At 39.0% G+C, this 14,314-nt stretch overlaps 2 protein-coding genes across 9 annotated transcripts in view; one reads left to right on the forward strand and one right to left on the reverse strand.

Annotated features, from left to right (window-relative positions):
• herc3 (HECT and RLD domain containing E3 ubiquitin protein ligase 3) overlaps positions 1 to 2,917 on the reverse strand; it is a 34,908-nt gene extending 31,991 nt beyond the window's left edge. For 3 of the 4 annotated variants that reach the window (XR_005694786.1, XM_040023923.1, XM_040023922.1), the window contains exons 1-2: positions 2,812 to 2,917; positions 1,326 to 1,676 (exon numbers count right to left, since the gene is read on the reverse strand). Coding sequence is in view for 2 of the 4 variants with exons in the window: in XM_040023923.1 (XP_039879857.1) it covers positions 1,326 to 1,548 (223 nt within the window). In the remaining 2 variants the exon portion in view is untranslated. Of the gene's footprint in view, positions 1 to 1,325; positions 1,677 to 2,811 lie in introns of those variants that run through there. The other variant, XM_040023924.1, reaches the window with a different exon arrangement.
• A 2,178-nt stretch (positions 2,918 to 5,095) lies between these two features.
• Positions 5,096 to 14,217, forward strand: ppm1kb (protein phosphatase, Mg2+/Mn2+ dependent 1Kb). Of its 5 annotated transcripts, XM_040023944.1 has the most exons (8): positions 5,096 to 5,263; positions 6,892 to 6,977; positions 7,996 to 8,522; positions 8,619 to 8,719; positions 10,567 to 10,732; positions 10,866 to 11,010; positions 11,898 to 12,032; positions 12,319 to 14,213. In XM_040023944.1, the coding sequence occupies exons 3-8, from the start codon at positions 8,056 to 8,058 to the stop codon at positions 12,448 to 12,450; spliced, it is 1,146 nt and encodes a 381-aa protein (XP_039879878.1). In that variant the 5' UTR covers positions 5,096 to 5,263; positions 6,892 to 6,977; positions 7,996 to 8,055; the 3' UTR covers positions 12,451 to 14,213. The 5 variants fall into 5 exon arrangements, with proteins under 5 accessions (XP_039879878.1, XP_039879877.1, XP_039879881.1 ...); XM_040023943.1 differs by lacking the exon at positions 6,892 to 6,977; XM_040023947.1 differs by lacking the exons at positions 5,096 to 5,263; positions 6,892 to 6,977 and adding an exon at positions 5,278 to 5,980 and having other exon boundaries at positions 8,355 to 8,522; positions 12,319 to 14,217.
• The last annotated feature ends 97 nt before the right edge of the window (positions 14,218 to 14,314 follow it).

The following is a 14,314-nucleotide window of genomic DNA, read 5'->3' on the forward strand; positions in this document are numbered from 1 at the left end:
TTGCAGTTGGTGTTGGTGGTATTCTGCTAAGGACCAACTAAGGGTTAGCTGCTTTAGACAAGTTGAAAACACAAAATAGTTGATAATGTGGTTTTAAGTGAGGTAAGACTATAGCATTTAATCAACAATCAACATTTTTAAGCTTGTTAAAAAGATTCAATAACATAAACATAAAATGATAAAGGCCTTATAACAAAAATATAATTATGCCAAGTTGGCCCAGCATGTTATACAACCTGTGAGATAACATCCCAGAATCTATGCAGTGTATCTAACTAAAGATGTGGATGGACATACTTCAAATAAATCTGTGTATGATTTTTAAGGTCCAGCAATTCTTGTATTTGTTCAGGGCTGTTACAAGTTCACCCACATGCCATAACAAAGAACATGTAGAACACATTTCCACCCACATAATACCAACACAGACCCATCATGTCTGCAGTCACTACCATTTTAGGAAAAATGCCCAAAATGTGGGTACACGAATCCTTTCTGTTTCATGTCAAACTCACCTAATGATGCCCAATTCCAGCATACAGTCATGCTGCTGTTACATGAGTGTCTGTGCTTTTCAAATCCTCAGTCCTCCTGCTTCCACATCAGATAAAAACACAACAGCCACTGAACCTGCTAAGACTTGCAAAAGACATTTCACTGCATGCTCAGTCTTTGTAACTAAGCATCAGGGTATTTTTCTTCTCCCATATAAAATATTATTGGTGTCCACTAAAGAGCTTTTGGCTTATACTAAAGGAAAATAACCAGGTCTGTGATTTCTTTAAGTTTTTTGAAAGTGGAGTTTAATTTATTCCAGTTTAAAATTAATTATTATTTATCAAATGGCTGAGGAAAAAAAACTTTATATAAAACTTTCTATTATTTGAGGCAAAACATAAAACAGACTCTTTAACTCAAACAACTATGTGCAGACCAATCTTGCTCGTGTGCCTAATCACTCATCATAGATAAGTTTTAACCTTGGTTATGTGCAACTAAGTCAGCCAAACATCACTAACGGCCCAGAATTTCACCATCAGCCCATGCCCATTTGTATAACTACTTTAATTGATTAACACTTTTATTTAAACGTAAAAGATGCAAAATAACAAGCTAGGTTTTTAATACATAACTCCACTATAGTTGAAGAACAGAATACAATTTGACTTTTTTATTAGACCATCAATTCACCTCCTGCTTGTGCAGCCAAACACAGACAAAGACAAATCATGCCAAATCAGTCCAAATTCAGGCACATGCTCAAACATACTTGCTATGTTGTTCACCAGGGTGGTCCAATCTGGTGTTTCCAATTTAGAGCTTACCTGGGGAAGTCCCTGCTTTGTCATGACCCAGCTGTCCCCAGCTGTTAGAGCCACATGTGTACACACTGCCATCATACATAAGAAACACAGAGTGTTGGCTTCCACAGGCGACCTCTTTCATTCCCCTGCCACTGAACACATGACAGTTCCTCGGCTCAAACACAGGGTTCTTCTCCACACCAATACCCAACTGCCCATCCTTGGCATTCCCCCAGCACAGCATGTTGGTGAAGGGAGAGGAAATGAGCACCGATGTGAAGAGGCAAAGAGAGTGACAGCCAGATGGAGGAAGACTATAATGATCAAGCTCGAGAGCAGGCCCGCTTTCGCCTCTTCATGTAAATTCCAACCCTAGAAGCAAAAGAAACAGCGTGATTATGTATATTTCTTCATAAGGAGCTGATTACTTTGCTCCATATGTGAACTCTTGACAGTTTTTCAATTAGGGAACAAGGACGGGCTCGGAGGTTGCTGTGGGTGTGTGTGACAGTGATGTAAGCATGATGACAGAGGAACAGGCAGTGTATTTAAATAAACCCTGTCAGTGTAATCCTGGCTTAAGCAGCTCCAAGCAGTCCCGCCTTAATGTCCAGCCTCTTCTAGCACAATAATATTACCAACTGAGTAAGCCAGAAAATACACAAAAGAGAAACGGGCCAATAGAGAGTATGCTTTACCTCACAATGTCCCAAAAACGTGACTTTTAAATATTATACATTTTCACTGTTTAAGGTGTAAATCGTAACTGGGATAAACGCCATATAAATATTTTTTATTAATACTATGAGTTATATCATTACAAGTATAACCTATATTACAACCCTGCAAAAACTAAACTGAATCACCTCTGAAAAAGGTGAAAAAACAGTTGTGATGAGAGGATGCGGGCACATGTATTAGAAAGCACTAATTTACCTGGGAGGGTGGAGGAAAATATAGGGAATGGACCAAAAGCCCAGGGTGACCATCCTTATCGCAGTTAGTAAACATTAAATAAATATTAGCTATACATTATAGCTTTGTTTAGCACATCAGTCTTGGCTGTGAGTTGCTCCCGTGTATTACCAGTGGGCTATCATTATTATTATTATTATTATTATCTAAACACTGGTAGCTCGATGTGAGATACGCTTAGCTGTATATTTAGCTGTATTTTAAGTGTCAGCGGCTGCTTTATCGTTTGTGAGGACCAGCACGTTAAGTCAGGTTAGCTTCCTGACCCGTGCTGTGTGTACATTACAAACACATCCTGCAGCAGTGGCTAAATGTCCCCACTGACATTACCTGAGTAAGTTTGTTAGCGAGCCTGACAAACCACACAAGCCGTTATAGTTAATAGCTAACTAACGTTCGCAGGCTAAAACAGCGCTGGCTGTCAGTCTTATAGCTAAAAAACAGAGACCCGCTGGCTAGCCGATGAACACAACCTAAGCACAGCGGCGCTGTTTTACAGCTGGGTGGTGCAAAATTAAAACAGTGTGTTTACCTTGACAGATGCATTCTGAATTTGGGCGACTGGTTTCGGTTCATCAGCCCAGAAAACAAACGAGGAAGTGCCACAGCTGCTTACGTCACTAGACGTTATGGGCAGGAGACAATGTGATTGGTCCGCCGAGCATGGGGCTCTACCAATGGCTGTGTCCGAATTGGTGAATGCCTACTAGCGTAACAACAAAGTCCGTGAACATTAAATCTATTGGTGTGGCTATTTTATTTTCCCAATATTTAATACTTTTTTACAAGCTTTGTTTAAAATGGCGGAGGCTCTTAATTTTAATATCTGAATCATGTCAGCATCCCGTCAAACTAAGTCTTTTAGGTGTTATGTTTCACGTTTGTGTTAGGTATTGGAAGGTCCTGTGATGTTTTTTATGTGAGTGAAGTTGCCCCCCCACCTTCTTCAAATCCAACAAAAGTGGTCCACAATATGTACGTCTCCCACAGTGTGTGTCTGACAAGGTAATCAGCAACACAGGGGCACCACAAGGGACTGTCTTTTCTACTGTTTGTTTATAATGGAGCATTGTAACGAAAGATAATTTCCCCTAGGGATCAATAAAGTATTCTTATTCTAATTCTGATGTACTGTCTGAGTACTTGTGTATACATTTTCTGCAGTTTTATGTATTTATTTCTACTTTTTCATTGCAGGAAAACATTTTGTTTATTTCACTAAATGTATCTAATAACAGCGTTATGCACATATCAGAACCTTGACATATGTCAAATTTTGAGGTTTGACTTATTTTTTTTTATTCAGCTCATCCTAGTTAACGACTTATCTTCCACTTTTACCCCGAGGTATGGAAAGAGTTTGACACACTGGCTGTATCCCAATTCAGGGTCTGCAGCCTTAAAGGCCGCATTTTAAGGCCAATTACGTCACAGCGACACGACGAAGGCTGTCCCAATTCAAAGGCTGCTCGAAAATGCGGCCCTCAAATGCGTCCTTCATTTCATTGAATTTTAAGGATGTGGCGGTGTAGACTTCGTGGCCCAACATATCCCAGAATGCATAGCGCGGCAGTGGGTGTGGATAATTTTGCCGGAAAAAAAATGGCGGAAGAGGGGCGGCCGAAGAGTAAACTTTTAAAAGTAAGTACTGAATATTATGTCACTTATTTATGTGCGAATGTTTAATAACGAAGAACATTAAAACATTACTGTTGGCCACATGTCGGCAAAGTTATGTGACATTAGCGATGTTTGTACTAACTTGGTTTTAAAGCCTTTACTTTAAAATATACGCTGTTCAATTGTTGACGTTAATCTTACAGAGAATGTGATGATTTTATGGATATTTAAATTAAGCACTGAGACAATTTTAGTAATGCCAATATATTAAAAGAACAATATTTGTCTCTCATATATATAACACAGTTATATATACAGTGTCAAAGAAACCTGTCTTTGAGTGAAGATTTAAGGTGACAGGAAATATAAATAATATAAATAAATGCAGCTTGAATCTTTACTGAAGCTCAGTATTTGAAACAGAGTTCATTCACTGCTGTAATAACTAATAATGATTGAAATTATAACTTTAATATTGTCCATATTATATTTACATTACCAAAGTGAAATGACTTTAGTCTCATGAACAACATTAGCTAATTGTTATTTACTAGCTAATCTTAAATGACTGTTCAGTACAGAAGTGAAGCCCAATAATCATGATTTCACAGTCAGCCTCAGATACTTATCAAATCAAAGCTCATGTAGAAACAAACAAACAAATGAACAAAAGATTTTCTCCTTCATTTCTGTCAAACAAAGCTGTATGAAACGTTTCCAGCTGTTAGTGTCATGGTTGCTAGGCATCCTGGGCAGCGAGACGGAGGCTAGACCGTCCCATTTCACAAGCCTCTCACTTCCGGCCTTTGAGTACCGGCCCTTGTGGACCATTAAGGCTGCGCACTTTAAGGCTGCAGACCCTGAATTGGGATACAGCCCCTGTGTCGTTCTCCACCCAGTAACCTAGATTCCAGCAGGCAAAGGTTGGACTGACGTAAACACCCAGGCCTAAATTACCTACTGGAGGCTCCGGGTCTAAATTAGTGCCCTGGCCATAAAGAAACCAGAAGCTTAGTGAACAAAATCAATGCTTGGATGACGACATTGTGTCACAAATTGTATTTTCTATTCCTACATTGCCCTTTCGGTGTTTCGCGACAGTTGGCGCTTAGAGGTGCAGCTTTATTATTGGTACGCATAGCTGCCATTAAGACTTTTTTCGGCTAATCTTATGCGCTGTAGACGGGGCGTCAATGTGGGCGGATACTCTTACAAGATTTTGATTGGTGCGGTCACATCATAGGCCTTGCTGTTTGATAACAAGGCATGACGAGGGGGCGGCCGTTTTCATTCAATTTGTTATCACTCCACAAGAAGCAAGCAAAGGATCTTTAAAGCTGACGAATACATCTGAAACTCTCGAGGTATGGCTTTTAGTCAACATGCAACTGAAATCTCGGTAATGTTAGACGAAATGGTAAATTTTACTTGATGCTATCTACCTTGTTAGCTTGCGTGCTACAGAGCTATCGTTTGCAGCTAGCTAGTTAATGCTAATATGAAAAATGGATGACGTTACCGTTTATATACTGCTTCTTTTCGTAAGTGTATTGAAACTGCATTTTATTAAGGACTGCTTCTTATTCAGATTATCTTAGGATAACACTTCTAAGTGCCTCACACATTTATGATATTGGGATCGATAGTGGAGCAGTTAGCTTAATGGCTATTGCATCATTCTTTAGCTTTGCCTTTGACGCACATTCTGAGAACCTTCACAGACATGTTGACGCACATGAATACACGGTTTACCCTGAGATGATTTACAACATATGGACGATATAGCACGTCGGAAATTCTCCCTAATCAGTGTTTATTCACTAATTAAACCAAATACAATAAAGGTCATTCATTAATGCTGTCCGAGTAAATGTTGCTTATTAACCCATAAGAAGCCCTGTACACAGTGAGGAAAGTTCCTGTTAAGGCTTTAACACTCTCCTATAGGTTTTACTAACAGTAAAAAGAGTCTGGGCTCATACATGTTAAATTTTAAGGGTACAATAGTGTGAATTGAGGTTGCTATAGTAGATGTCAGAAAAAGGCTGTGCATGTTGTTCAGGCACAACACATGTGCTCTTGTTACTGAAAGGAAGGTTTGTTTGTTTGTTTTTTAAATGTCCTTTCAACTCGACAAACCTTGTTGTTCAATAGCCAGACACGGATTCCGTAAATGCCAAGTAACAGGCAAGACTATGGTTTGTTGATGGCAAAGAGTAAATTGTAAAGTTTGTTAAATTTTATAATGACCTTTATCTCCGCTAGTGTTGAGCTATAACCTTCAATTATTTTATGCCTCTTCATTCTTTAGTATGCTAGGAATCTGTATAATCTTAATGAACTTCAAAAAAGTTTGCATATGCTACATTTAGTTGAGATTGTTAAGAATATATGCTTGTGTTGTTTATGTTTTGAGCGACCTCTCATTTCTTTACGTTTTCCTGGGAAAATAGGAAATAGTTGGAAATCAAGTATTTGGGGTAAATACAGAGTTTTTATAATTCTAACAAGCTTAAAAGTCAATATTTGGTATGACTACCTTTATTCTTTAAACAGTCTTCAGGACTAGTTCTCCAGACTTTTTGAAGGACATTCGAAGCTCTTCTTTGGATGCTAGGTGCTCTTTGTTCCATTTTCCTTGACGGTGATCCCACAATGCTTCAATAATGTTAGGGTTCGGGATCCGGAGAGGCAAATCTATGACTAATGACTCTTAAGCTAATTTTTAGGCTACTTATATTTTTTGCTGTGTACTTGTTCAGTTTTCTATTTTAGCACATATTGCAGAGTTTTCAAACAACAGCTTTTTGAAAACTTTGTTGGTGCAAAAATACTTCTGTCAAACTTATCTTTGGAGTTTTTTGTGGATTAAACTAAAGAAATGTCTTTATGTGACAGGCTGCTACTAACCAAGTGCCTAAAGATAAAAAGGATAAAATTGGTTATTTCAAGTCAAATCAAGTGGCTTTATTGTCATTTCAACCATGTGCAGTGGTACAGTACACAGTGAAGCAAGACAACGTTCCTCCAAGACCACGGTGCTATATTTAACAGACAATCAACACAGGACTACATAAGGTGAGCAAGAAAAGTGTGCAAAGATTGCACACACAAAAAGACAACCAGTTGCCAAGTTGTCTGTTGTGTGTAGACACAACACTGGCTCATCTCTTGAATCGCACTGTGTAAATACTTAAATGATTCATGGGTCGATGTTGAGTAACTTAAAAAAACAACAAAAATGGTCAAGTATAAGGGCTGAACTGAAAATGAACGAAAAAGCAGCCAGTGTCCAAAAGAAACTTTGAAAGACCTTCAATCAAAATGTAATCAAAATGTAAAGAAAAGTGGAATGATTCAAGGCCTTTGCACAGTATTAGACATAATTTTATGTCATTTTATGTTACGTTCTATTTGTTTAGCAGCTCTTGGAAGATCAGCAATAAAATTAAATAAAACTGGGTAAAGCTTTTAGTAGTTAGTCGGCAAATACAGAATCCCTGTGGTATCCTTAAATAGGACTTCACAGTAGTAAATGCGCAACGCTTTGAATTTAGAATTGAGGATGATTCTTATTGTTAGTTGACTAACATTTTATTTGAACGTGGTGAATGTGTGAACATGGGGCTCTTGAACACAAGACCTCTTGGGCTCCAGTTACTGCCTGTCTTTTTTTTCTGTCAAATAAAAGACCAGTGAGAAGGTCAGGAAGTTCACTGGGGTTGAAGGAGATGACTTCATCTAATTGTCTTAATGCAACATCCATTAAGTATATTTAAAAGTAACCACTTGATTATTTTTAAGCAAATGATCAAGATTAGCATCAGATGCTAGTAATAGTTAGGAGGTATTTGTCACTTATTACTAGATGGATTACATTTCAAATGTTTCAAAAATATGAAGGAATTTGTGTCATCTCATTTTCTTTCCACCCGATTTGTGTTTGTGTAATGATTTCTAGTTTGAAGAGACCTTTAGTCCTCATAATGGAGCCTCCTCCTAAACAAATAAAAGATTTTTGTCATGCTGTGTTCCCAGTCTAAATGACGGATTTTAATTTTTTTTTCCTTTTCTCTTATTTTCCTGCTTTGTCCAGACAGTACACTGTTCTGCCTCTCCATCCAGTGGCTTCCAAGGTGTTCGTGCTGTCAGGGTGATGTCAACAGCCTGTCTCGCACGCTTGGCAAGATGCAGTGGTCTTCACGTGGGTCGAGCCGGTCTTGTACAGATGAGCGTAGTCCCCCTTCCGGTCCAGCATGACAGCCACTTCCAGTTCATTTTCCACAAACCGTTCCACACCCCGTCAGAAACTCGGCACAGTAATACACGCTTTGATCCAGACAGCAGCGGCCGCCCCACTACCTGGGATTCATTTGGAATCTGGGACAATCGTATCGATGAGCCCATCCTGCTGCCCCCCAGCATTCGTTACGGCAAGCCCATTCCCAAAGTTAGCCTATCCAAGGTAGGCTGCGCCTCGCTCATTGGTCAACGCAAGGACAATGAAGACCGCTACCGGGTCTCCGAGCTGACCGACAGGGTGCTCTACTTTGCTGTGTTTGATGGGCACGGTGGATCGGAGGCAGCTGACTTCTGTGAAAAATACATGGAAAAATATATCACGTAAGGAGTTCGTATGAGTCGCTGTCACAAGTAGCTTATTCATTTCTGAATAATGTCACAGCTCATTAAGTGATTTTTCTTTCTGATTTCCTCAAGGAACCTTCTTGCAGACGAGGAAAATCTGGAATTAGTTTTAACAAAAGCCTTCCTTGAAGTAGACAAAGCTCTAGCAAGGCATTTGCACTTCTCTCCAAATGGTAGGTGCTTTCACGTTACATGTACTTGGATATGCTGTGTACTCTGTTTTTATGTGATGACACTTGTTTCTTCTCTCTTCAAACATAATTTACTTATCCTACTTAGGCGTTGAAGCTTTGGATTTCCCCACTGAGCACTTTTGGTTAGAGGTCTGTCATTTTCCCCCCAAGTTCCTTAAATAATTCATGAATAAATTAGCTACGCGTAGAAGATATGTTAGTGTTTTTCTTGCTTCCAGCACGACATTGCCAGAAACAGAAAGGTAACAAATTAAAGGAAAAATCAGAGTACACATTTGGATAAACGGAACAGCTTTACCTTACATGCGTGACGCCACACAGGGTTTACCCAGTGGGTCGATTAATGAGAAAATTGTAGGAATTCTTGACTGCTGTTATCAGATCTCGACCATTTAAGAACGTCACTACCCCGAGGTACCTCCTAGTGAGAGAATATCATTTGGACAGAATCAGATCTGTCAGTAGAGGTTTAAAGACTTTGCATAATTAGTTAATAGTGAGTTTTCCTTTAATTTGTCACCAATCTGTTTACTTTTCTCTGTCTGCAAAGTGTTATGTTTAAAGCAGGCATTTTTATTAAGGAATGTTTGAGTATAACTCAAAAAAATTAATGCAAAACATTTCCCTCAATAAATCTAATTTACATGTTTGCCCTATTTCTGTAAAATTCATCAGCTTAGCTTGAAATTTCTCAACCACCTTTTATGTCTTAAGTTTAATGATATATGAACGCTAGTGTACTTGTTACATGGCCTCACTTTGGCCTCGCTCTGTGAAATGTCCCAATATGCCTGTATGTGTGTGTGCATGTTATCTACGGCAGCTGCGGAGCCAGCTAAGAGCTGGAAGCCCTTGGCACCAGTGTGGATGACGAGAGGCTAGATATTGAAGGAGAGTCCAGCGGGTCCTAAATCCTGGACTACTGGAAGGTTCCCTATCTTTCTCTCACTTCTCTCTCTCTCTCACGTCTCTCTCTCTGCCTCTACCTATCTCTATCTCTCTTTTTGATTTTTCTCTTCTCACCAAGTGTATGCAACGCTTCTTGTGAGACAGTGCTTCAGTTTGAAAGTTGTGTGAGATTTATGTTGTCAGCGACAGATCCAGTCCATGTTTAATATTCAGATTAAGCTTTAAAGAACGTTAAGTCTCTATCAGCTCATTTAATTCTGAGGAGAGGAAAGGATAAACTTTTTAATTGCATAAAATTTTACCGTTATTTATCTACCACCAGAACATTGTTTGCCAATGTCAAATATTTGACAGTAAAACTTGTTAATCTTCTTTGTTCCAGTAATTTCTCAACATTTGGCATAAATAAAACATTTTTTTCTTATTTATATAAAACGCAAGTCGTTTACTTTACTGAGTCAGTTGAACATAATATTTCTTGTGACTGACTTATTATATTTTCTCAACCCTAGAGGCATCCATGGTGAACATAAGAGGAAAGATAAAATGCTGAACTCACTATTATGACATTCTCTGATGTTTCTGTGTTGCTTTACGAGTATCAGGCCCAGTATCGGGCACTGATAAATGTTGTTGTTATTTATTATCTTTTTGGATTCAGCTTTAGACTTACCTGCTGTAACATTTGCTCTGGACCTCACCTCTATTCTGCAACAGTTCAACCTGCATGTGTGACTGCCTCCTCTGTTGTTTACTGTGTGAATATCTGTAGTTTTTTCCAAGTCTACTACATGGCTTCCCACCCACGTGTTCATGTTGTAGCGTGTGACTGCGAGTGCGTGAGATACACCATGTTGTTGTTAACACTATGGACAGTGGCTTTGTGGAGCTTGAGATTTTCTCGTATGTCTCTGTAGCACCCGGGATGAACGCAGGAACCACCGCCACCGTGGCCCTGCTGAGGGACGGCATCGAGCTGGTGGTCGGCAGCGTGGGTGACAGTCGTGTCATGTTGTGCCGCAAGGGCAAGGCCCTTAAACTCACTGTTGACCACACCCCTGAGAGAAAGGATGAAAAAGACAGGTACATAATGCTTTTAAAAGCAGGTTTTAAACTTCATTTTTTTCTTTCTTTTTTATTAATTGTAAGTGCCCTGAAAAGAATCCTGCCTTCATAGCATACATGTACTAATATACCGATCTGCACCTGTTTAAAGGATAAAGAAGAGTGGGGGGTTTATCACCTGGAATAGCCTGGGGCAGCCAAATGTCAATGGCAGGTTGGCAATGACGCGTAGCATTGGAGACTTTGACCTGAAGAAGACGGGAGTCATTGCTGAACCTGAGACCAAAAGAGTAACGGTAGGTTTGTAAATTTAGTTTGTCACTGAAATATATATTTTTTGATACATGTTATCTTCAGAAGATGCAGTTTTTGTCATTTTTCCTCTGTGCACCACCACAGTGGGTCTTAAATCAGACAATAAAGATGCAACTGACTTTCAGACTTTTAAGGGTTTTTACAAAAATGTTAGTGTATAGGCACATATGGCTGCCAATGGAAGCAAGGCACTGGGGTTATTGGTAATGTGACTGCTGACAGAAGTAGCAGGATGAATTCTGAAGTGTGCATGTCATGCTGCAAAAATAATCTGACAGTGCAAATGATAATGACCTAAAGCAAACTGGAAAAACAACCCAAGAGCTTCTTGAGGGAAAGAAATTTGATATTATTCAATGGCCAAGTCAGTCACATGATCGTAACCAAACAAAGAGTGTCTTCAGTTACTAAAAAACAAACTGAAGTCACAGAGAGACACAAACAAGCAACAACTGAAGGTGGCTGCAGGAAAGCCCTAACCGAGCAGCTCGAGGGAGGAAAGCATTAGGTGAGACCTTAGCCACTGACTGCAAAGTTCACCCAGGTGTTTAAAAACAATCCTTATATTTAAAATGTTTGTCCGATTATTTCTGAGGCACTGAAAATGGGGACTGTTTTATAAAAATGACTGCAAAATATTTTGTTTGTATTTTGTACGTCACGATTGTTTGATTTAAAATCCACATTGCTGGTGTATTGGGGCAGAACCATGGACTGTTTTAATGCAGATCTCTGCAACAGCACATTTTCACATCGGTTGTTCGCTGAAGAAGTCAGTAAAGCCAGTCTTACCATCTTCTTGTAATAGTTCGGTAGATTTGTCTTTTTAATGTCTGTTATAAAGTATTATTTATTTATTCCCTTTCAGTTGCACAATGTCCATGACTCATTCCTGGCGCTGACCACAGATGGCATTAACTTTATTATGAACAGCCAGGAGATCTGCAATGTCATCAACCAGTGCCACGAACCCAAAGAGGCAGCACAGAGAATATCTGAGCAGGTAAAACATTTGATGCTTTTGTTGAATATTAGCCCATGGGTCAATGTGTTACCTGTTCTCCTACAAGGTTGTTTGTTGCTGGGTTTCATTAAGTTTTGGTTGACTCATGTACTGAAATGATCTGTTAGACACAAAAAAGCTTCCCAAAACCGTGTCCATGTTTCCTCAAGTCTGGAATTTCCTACAGAAGATTAATTTTTGGTTGAATTGATCATTCATCCGATGACTTTCTCTAACCTTGTTGTGCTTCACATTGCGGTGCTCTGTTTTGTTTTGTTTTTTTAAGGCTATTCAGTATGGTTCAGAGGACAACAGCACAATCATCGTGGTGCCGTTTGGTGCCTGGGGAAAGCACAAGAGTTCAGACACAAGTTTCTCTTTCAGCAGAAGCTTCGTGTCCAGTGGTCGCTGGGCATAGGCTGCGGGACATAGGATGAAAGGACGAGGTCTGTTTAAGACTTTAACATGTGCAATACATTTGGCTTCCTGTAAAGAAACATTGTAAAAAGTGTGTGGTTTGCCGAAATAATGACACCTAATGGCTACAACATTAATTACAGTTGCATGATGTTTATTGCCTCTGAACAAAGAGGCAGTGAATTCATGGGGCTAAATCTCCCTTTATACAAGGTTGTATCTACTAGCAAGCCAATGACCTCATAGGTGCTAAAAGTGTGTGAGCAGCAGACGGGAATGTGTGTTGGCTAAATCTGTAGCCTGCTCTACAGATTTAATTCCTCACCTTCTTCTGCCATTCACACATTGTTTTATCAGTTTAGATTCATCACACCACAATCTCACTCACAATTTCATTTTTATTGTTAACCTACATTTTTAAAGAAAATGTATCCCACCAGTTTAAAGAGCACAGGTTTTAAGTTTGGACCATTTCTCCATTTTAATTTTGGGAGCAAGTGCAACAAAAGGAGTCGGGGTTGGGCAATTGAACTACAGTGATTGGTCATCAGCTGCTGTGAAACCCACACCTTGGTTGAAGAACTAGTGTCACTGATAAAGTCACTGACTGGGCCTTAAAAACTTTATGGCAAATTTAAAATATCTAAATTATATAGCTTTCCTATAAGAATTGTTCTTGTACATTTAGTTGCAAACCAACACTTTAAAATTTCCTTTATATTTAAAGAAAAACAAAATTTCTTAAAGAGCCGCAGAAATTATTGGAAGACTTGGACAATCTTAAAAGATGTAAAGGTTTTGAACACAGCTGCCTGGACAGCATTTTGGTGACTGAACTTGGTATTTATATAGGAATAAAAATGAAATTTTATGTTTCTTTGCTAGGCTTGCTTGATTTGCAACAGGTCCTTTAAAGGGGACTTAAAAGTGTTTGAGGTACTGAATCATACTGTTTCTGTTCTGTAAATAATCATCTGTGTGATAAGTACACCTGGAAAACTGGTCTCTCCTATATTTTCTTCATATCTCAGCTACGTTTGGCACATCAGAATATTCTACACATGCAGGTCTTTAGACACGGACCTGTGGTGTGAGTAACCTGGTGTTATTTTTGGTTTTCCACCATTGTGTGTCAGTCAGACACAACAAAGCACACCTAATGCAACACTAGAGAATTGTTTAGCTAAGAGCCATGTATGACAATGTGAATGTTTGCTTAAACTGAAACAATGTAACCAGTCTCTGTAGGCTATAGGTGTGACTAAGCTGCTCAAGTCGTGTTGGCTGACCTTATGTGAGTGGATGTGTTTTCAGACTTAATCCATTGAGCTGAACTGTTTTTGTTCACTGGTGGTGTGATCTTTTATTTTGTCCTTGTTAAGGCTAAAGAAATACAGCACGTCATATTTATCAGCATTATTTTATCTGTGAGTTCCTAATGTTGTATAAACTGTCATCTTGTAAATGTTCATGTAAATATATTTTCTCTCCCTTATTCTTGTATCTAACGGGACTTTGGATATTATAAAGGCGCTTGTGTGTATGATTTTCAAAATAGTTAACAAGCCTTCTGTCAGAGTTACTCTCTAACCTTGTGTTCAGTATTTTACTGTACTTTGTTGCACTGCCTCTGAAATATAATCATTGTGGTGTTGGATCTGCACCTGGGACCCAAATGTGACCGTTTGAACGACACTGTTAGTACTGTACTCTTGGTCTAAATGGCTTGTGACACTTTCAATAAAAAAACGATACATTTAGAAACTGTTTTCTTTGTAACATGGACGTGTTGTTATCCTCGTGTAGGTGATCCAATGCTTTTGTCCATACAGTGAAAGATTTACATCAACAGAGCAGTTTACATG

Source organism: Simochromis diagramma, unplaced genomic scaffold, assembly GCF_900408965.1.
Source record: "Simochromis diagramma unplaced genomic scaffold, fSimDia1.1 OVJJ01000302.1, whole genome shotgun sequence".
Taxonomy (NCBI): Eukaryota; Metazoa; Chordata; class Actinopteri; order Cichliformes; family Cichlidae; genus Simochromis; species Simochromis diagramma.

Excerpts from the sequence above, each read along its gene's own strand:
- ppm1kb (XM_040023944.1), top strand. The coding sequence starts at position 8,056 with ATGTCAACAGCCTGTCTCGCACGCTTGGCAAGATGCAGTGGTCTTCAC. Across the intron at positions 8,523-8,618 it reads TACATGGAAAAATATATCAC|GAACCTTCTTGCAGACGAGG; the intron begins GTAAGGAGTTCG and ends GATTTCCTCAAG. Across the intron at positions 10,733-10,865 it reads AGAAAGGATGAAAAAGACAG|GATAAAGAAGAGTGGGGGGT; the intron begins GTACATAATGCT and ends ACCTGTTTAAAG.